At 39.1% G+C, this 7,386-nt stretch overlaps 1 protein-coding gene across 1 annotated transcript in view; it reads right to left on the bottom strand.

The window, feature by feature from the left end:
* Positions 1 to 1,843: 1,843 nt before the first annotated feature.
* The window catches only part of Ttll6 (tubulin tyrosine ligase like 6), a 30,243-nt gene continuing 24,700 nt past the window's right edge, over positions 1,844 to 7,386 (bottom strand). The window contains exons 11-12 of the mRNA XM_027924800.2: positions 2,899 to 3,268; positions 1,844 to 2,112 (exon numbers count right to left, since the gene is read on the bottom strand). Coding sequence (XP_027780601.2) covers positions 1,844 to 2,112; positions 2,899 to 3,268 — 639 coding nt within the window. The remainder of the gene's footprint in view (positions 2,113 to 2,898; positions 3,269 to 7,386) is intronic.

Here is a 7,386-nt window from a genome sequence, read left to right as displayed (position 1 = left end):
GTTTTGCTTTCCCTTATTTGAAAAAAAGGGAATAAAAATGCCTTGAGGACTGAAATAATTGTGCAAAGCTTTTAGGACACCAAAAGTAAGTGTGTCTTGGTTCAATCCATGCAAGGCTCAGCAGCAGCAGCAACACAATATCATCATCATCATCATTGTCACCACTACCATCATTAAAGCTACCCTCTCTACCAAGACTTAGTTATCCTCAAAATCTTACAAAATTGGTTATTTAAGCCCTAGAGTTCAACTCTTGTACAGATCTGCATCCTGAGCTCAGTGACCAACCCATTGTAAAAGTGCATCCAAAGGAAGGATAATGAGATTATAGTGACTTCAGCAGAACAATGGAAGAATTTTTCAGGACTCTATTCCTTACATGAGTCAGGACAGACTTTAAGTTTGTGGGAGGGTGATAAAGAGGAGGAAACACTGGGCGATTTGTTCAGAGTCTGTCACACACATGAGGTTGGGCAAATCATGTAATATTCTCAAACTTGAATTTCTTTTTTTTTAATCTTTATTTATTTTTATGTGATGCTGAGGATCAAACCCAGTATCTCTCACTTGCGAGGCAAGTGCTCTGCCACTGAGCCACAACCCCAGCCCAACCTTGATTTTCTTCATCTGCAAATTGGGGATCAGGTAACAACTTCTGCTTTGTCAACCTCATATCACTGAACAGAGGATTCCTGAGCTGTGGTATGTAAACTTGTTACGTGGAAGGCGTTTTTACTACACTCAAGAAAACCCCTAATCCACCACATGGACTCTCTACCGCCCTTTCCTTCTTTCATTCAACCATCATTTATTATGCAATAGCCCCTTTCTCAAGCTTCATCCTGATCCATTTATAAATCAATGCAAACCCAAGATACCTGTTCAAAGGACAAATTCCTAAGGTCATGTTCCAGACCTCTGGTCAGAATTTTCAGGGGTCTGGCTTGGAAACTCTAGGTATAACAAAGTTCCCCACATGATTCTGGTCCTGTGGGATGTTTGGAAAAGAACAGACCCAGTTCTTTTGGCATGGTAAAAGGATTATCAGAGGAGCTTCATTCAAATACAGATTCCTGGGCCTGTTACTTAGGACCTACATATTCAGAATTTCGAGGTAGGCCCAGTGTTATGCAATTTTACAAATACTGAAGGTGATGCCTGTGGGCTACTATTTACTCACAGGCTCCCCCTGCAGTGTGAGCTACTGGTCACCAGGGGGCCAAGTCGGTGTTTGGTGACATGGTGCTTTAGGCTACAGAGGGAGGTGACTCAAATGCATGGCCTTCTTCCATAGACAGCCAAAAGCAGCGCATCCCTCTTCTCCAGGCAACACTATTTAATAGAGTTCTCCTGTGTATGTAGGACCTGCCTTCAGAATCCCTAAAGTTCTGACAAGGAGCCTCTTACTACCTCCTCAGTCTTTTTACACAATGGTATCAAGCCGGTTCCATGGGCCTGTTTTTCTGTCTCCTGCCATTACAAGGTTAGCTTTTCGAGCAAGTGATTTAGGCTGGAGCCAGACTGGCACAGTCTCGAAGGATGTGAAAATCAAGTCCTCAAAGTCAGTCTGATTCTTTCTCTTTCTGGGACCTGAGTTTATGACTTTCTCAATGTTAGCCATAAGTGAAAGGCAAAACAAAGTGCACTTTGTAGTGAGGCAGTTCAGTCTTAACAGAAATACATGACACAAGGGGCTCACATTTTGATAGAGGCAAGTCTTGATGGTTTATTTGCCTGTATGTCTGTATCAATCCATCTACCCTCCTATATACTCAACATTTCAGAAAGAGTGAGAATATACCTGCTAAGATACCAACATATTCTGGGAATATGAATAGCCTACCTAGTTCCTTTCACATCCTTTTTGGCCAGAGATCAGGCAGTGGCTGTATGCTTCTTGCTCCTGTATATGGGGGTTCCTCATAGCACCTGTATGGCTCCTGCAAGGCCTTGGATCCAGTCGGGCTGGAGTGGCAACCACCAGAAGGTCCTTCAGAGAATAGTCAGAGCTGTGAGGGTTCTGCAAGAGGAGGAGGGAGGGCACATCCATCTGCGTCTTCTCACCAGGGCTGTGGCTAAAGGAGAAGCCCTTCCTTGGCAGGAAGGATTTTTCTGGAAAGGCAAAGTCATTGGCATCATCAGTCTGTGCTGCTGGATTTGGCACTAATTCCTGGCAAAATGCACCTCCAACTAGGGTCTTGTGGCCCCAAACTGACTGAACCAGAATCACTTGTTGCTCCTCTCCTCCAAATTGTTCCTCTTCCCTATAATTGGTACAAACTCATCTGAACAAGAATCAGGAAGTGTCAGAGAGGGTCCTCAGATTCAACATTCTATTCGATCCTTTGTCTTCTTAAGCGAGAGATTCCCTAAGAGTACCAACGGATGGATTTCCCTGAGGGCAGAGTCTAAGAACCCTTCTCATGGCTGGGGATCCCCAAAAGTTAGACTTGGTTTCGTTTGTTTCTCTCTCCCCTGAGGCTACAGTTTGGATATTGAGCGTCCCCCAAAGGCCCATGTGTTAAAGTCTTGGTCCCCAGGGTGCTGCTATTGGGAGGTGGTAGAGTCTTTAGGAAGTAGGGCCTAGTGGAAGAGCCTTAGGTCACTGAGAGTATGCCCTTGAAGGGAACTGTACAACTTTAGCCCCTTCTTCTTCCTCTTTTTGCATTCTAGCCACAAGGTGGCCAGTTTTGCTCCACCACATGCCCCCCACCATTGTCATCCAATGCCCATACCCAGAGGTCTAAAAGCAATGTGTCCCCCGATCATGGACTGGAACCTTTAAAAATAAAACTTTTCTCTTTATAAGTCAGTGATTTCAGGTATTTTGTTATAGTAAAGGAAAGCTGATTAACACGCCTAAGCTCCTGACACACCCCTGCATACATTGGCACTCACGTGACATGTCACTCAGCACCTGCTTCGGGCTGCAGTAAGCTGGGAACAAGGAGAGCCTCCCTCTTAACCGAAGCTTTGCCAATAGCTCTGACACCAGATGCTTCTCCTTCGTGTCATTCTTTAGCAAAGCCCAGCTTGGGTTCAAATTGTGCGAGAAGCTCCAGGATTTTGTAGGCACAGAAGGTTTTGATATGTTCTCCTGGATGAGCTTCTGGGGAATCTGCTGCTGCTTATATTTAAAGGATACTATCCTGACAATTTCTGGGCTGCTGCATTCAGAGCTGGTGGTCAGTGTCAGGCTTGGTAGCAACTCTGGAGAGGTTGAGTCCCAGGTGGTAGATTCAGGGGTAGTTTCTACTGAAGTTAAGGGCTGAAAGAGAAAACAGTCTAAATTGAAATTGTAGAAAGCAAAGGCCTCCTTCTTCTGCTATTCTTGAATGAAACAAACAGTAATGATTAAAATAGTAAATTAAGAGTGGGATTCAGCCTCAACAAGAAAGATTTAGGTTAGAAGAGTTTCCTAGCCACAATTGGTTAAACACTAGGGCAAAAGATAAGACGATGGGGAAAATATACAGCTTCCTGTAGAGGTCTTTAAACATGAGAAATTGTAAATACTAGAGATTGCAGATCAGAAAAAATAGGTGTTGTTTTACAGCTATCAGACTTGCAAAAATTAGAAAGCCAAATAATACCACTATTGGTGGGTATGGTGAATGCACAGGAACCCTCTGCTGCTAAGAATATAGACTGATAAGGTCATTTCATACCATTTAGAAATAATTGACATAGTGAGATACAAATATCCTGTTACCTAGCAATTTTGCTGCTAGGCTTATACACTAAATAAGTTATTAGATAACTCTTTAAAAATTATGTACACAATGGGGCTGAGGCTATAGCTCAGTGGTAAAGTGTTTGCCTTGTATGTGTGAGGCACTGGATTCAATCCTCAGCACCACATAAAAATAAATAAAGATATTGTATATTCATCTACAACTAAATAAACATTTTTAAAAATATGTGCACCAATATTCCCAACAGCATTTTCCACCAAAAGGTGGAAACAGTTCAAATGTCTACCAACAAGTGAGCACGTAAATAAAACATATACATAGAATAAAATCTTATTCAGTCTTAAAGAGAATTCTGATGTATGCCACAATCTCAATGAACCTTGAAAAGATCATGGAAAGTGAAATAATTTAGACATAAAAGTACAGATATCATATGATTCCACTTATGTAAGGTAGCTAGAGTAGTCATATTCGTGGAGACAGAAAATAAAGTAGAGGTTATCAGGAGCTGGGGGGAAGGAAAGAATGGAGAGTTATATTTACTGGGGACAGAATTTCTGTTTAGGGTGATGAAAAAGTTCTAGAAATGGACAGTAGTGACAGTTGCACAAATTAATGACTAACCTTAATGTCTTGGAACTATACATTTATAGTGCTTAAAATGGTAATTTGGTTTTGTTTTGTTTAGGGGATGCTAGGGATTGAACCCAGGGGAACTTTATCACTGAGGTATAACACCAGCTCTTATTATGTTTTATTTTAAGACAGGGTCTCACTAAGTTGCTAAGACTGGCCTCAAACTTTTGATCCTCCTGCTTCTGTCTCCCAAGGAGCTGAATTATAAGCATACACCACTGTACCTGGCTTAAAGTAGTAAATTTTATGTTATATATATTTTATCAGAATTTTAAAAACAGAAGGATATTCACTTTAGTATTATTTGTAGTGGGACAGAACTGAAGGCAACCTCCATGTCCTTACTTTGGAAAATTGATATGATGAAATGGATGGTTGGAAATTATTCTTGGGGGGAACAAAGGAACTGCACTTATTTGCAGCTTTGCAGCCTTTTATCCAGGGACACCCTTAATCCACATGGCTTGGGCAACAGAAAGCCACAGCCTTACAATATAGAGAAGCTAGAGAAATGGGGTAAATTGTGAAAAGGGGAAATATTTCATGTGCAATATGACTGTCTAATAAACTACACATACCGAAAGCAGGGGGGCGGGTGATGAAGAGGAAAGGCCTCCAGGGGACTCAACAAATGAGCAGCACCGGAGACTGAACTAATTAAAGAGATTTCAGTTGCTGCTGATCACAGTAGATTCAGAATTGGGATTAATGTACTATCCAAATAAAAATCACTCTTTAGAGGAACAAATAGAATCCAGAGACTCTACAATGAGTCACAGCATCACATATAATTTATAATGTCCAGCATCCAAATGAAACTGCTAGAAATGCAGAGAAACAGAAAAATATAATCCACACTCAACAGAAAAAGTAGTTAATAGAAATTGACTGTGAAATGACCTAAATTCGGTGGTTCATTAATATATAAAGACTTGAAAGGAGGCATTATAAATATTGTCAAGGAGTTAAAGGAACATATGCATGATATTTTTTTTTTAAAAATTGTGAATCTAAGCATAGAAACCAAAACTATAAAAATTATTTGCATTATGTATAATTATAATGTACCAATTAAAAAAATAATTTAGAGTGGTGGTGGACATTTGTAATCTCAGTTACTTGGGAGACTGGGGCAGGATAATCACAAGTTCAAGACCAGCTTGGACAATTTAGGGAGACCCTATCTAAAATTAAAAAGGACTGGGTGTATAGCTCTATGTATCCCTGGGTTTAAATCCTCAGTACTGAGGGGGAAATATATATATATATATATATATATATATATATATATAATCTCCAATCTGAAGAAATAAATAGAAGCAAGACTGAAGAAAAAATAAATAGAACCTAAGAAGTCTATGAGAGAATATTATATGATTTAATATACATGTTCTTTTTTAAAATATACATGTTCTTTTTTAAAATATACATGTTCCTAAAGGAGAAAAGAAACAAAATAAGGTAGAAAAAATGTTTGAATAATAACCATAAACTTTTCAAATTTGGTAAAATACCTGAACTTACAAAACCAACAAGCTCAAGAATCCCAAATAGAATAGCTACAAATAAAAAACATGCCTAGACACATCAAAGACAAATTGTTAAAATTCACAGATAATGACATATTATATACAAAGCATTGCTATGAATACAGTTGATTTCTCATTTCATTTTATGTTTATTTTAATGTTTTTGCTACTGAGGACTGAACCCAGGTATATTTTACCACTGAGCTACATCCCCACCCCACTTTTTAAAAAATATATATTTTATTAGTTGTTGTTGGACCTTTATTTATTTTTATGTGGTGCTGAGAATCAAACCCAGTGCCTCACACATGCTAGGCAAGCGCTCTACCACTGAGCCACAACCCCAGGCTCATCCCCAACCCTTTTCATTTTTAATTTTGAGACAGGGGTCTTGCCCAGGCTGATCTTGAACTTGCCACCAGGTCCAGCTGAGTTCTCATGTTTAAATAAACCAGAAGATAATGAAACAACATCTTTCGAGTGCTGAAAGGAAAAAAAAATGAATCTAGAATTCAATTCTAGGTCCCCCCACCCCACAAATCCTTCAAAATGAAGTCCAAATAAAGACATTTTCAGATAAACAGAAATAGAAAACTTTACCAGCAGGTAAATGTGCACCATAATAAATAATAAAGAGAGATTTTGCAGGCTAAAAAATAACTTTAAAATATACATCCTTTTTAATATTACAACCTTTTAAAGCAAGAATTTTAACACTGTATTGTGTGATTTATAATGTATGATAACAAAATATAGTTTTCTATATTTAAAATTAAGTACAACATTAGATACACATTTTTTTATAATTTCTTTTAAAGAGAGAGAGAATTTTAATATTTATTTTTTAGTTTTCGGCCGACACAACATCTTTGTTTGTATGTGGTGCTGAGGATCGAACCTGGGCCGCAGGCATGCCAGGCGAGTGTGCTACCGCTTGAGCCACATCCCTAGCCCCATTAGATACACATTTTGATAAGCCAAAGATGCTTATTGAAATCCCTAGAACAACCACTGAAAAAAGGCAAAAAGTTATAGCTAAAAGGGCAATCTAGAGTTGAGATTTACAAATATCTAATTTCAATTTAACCCAAAAGAAGACATGAAAGAAAGGATGCAGGGGAAAAACAACAACAAAAAAAAATTAATAAAAAAAAAAAACCCAATAACAAAATTTCAGCCCTAACCATAATCATATTAATGATATTAAATGAAAATGGAATTAAAATTCTAATTAAAAGGCAGAGGGCTGGGGATGTGGCTCAAGTGGTAGCGCGCTCGCCTGGCATGCGTGCGGCCCGGGTTCGATCCTCAGCACCACATACAAACAAAGATGTTGTGTCCGCCGATAACTAAAAAATAAATATTAAAATTTCTCTCTCTCTCTCTCTCTCTCCCTCTCCCTTCCCCCCTCTCATTCTCTCATTCTCTCTTTAAAAAAAAAAAAAAAAGGCAGAGCATGGGATTGGAGTTGTGGCTCAGCGGTAGAGCATTCACCCAGCATGAGCAAAGCCCTGGGTTTGATCCCC

Source organism: Marmota flaviventris, chromosome 17, assembly GCF_047511675.1.
Source record: "Marmota flaviventris isolate mMarFla1 chromosome 17, mMarFla1.hap1, whole genome shotgun sequence".
NCBI lineage: Eukaryota > Metazoa > Chordata > Mammalia > Rodentia > Sciuridae > Marmota > Marmota flaviventris.
This window is presented reverse-complemented; position numbering and strand designations above follow the sequence as displayed.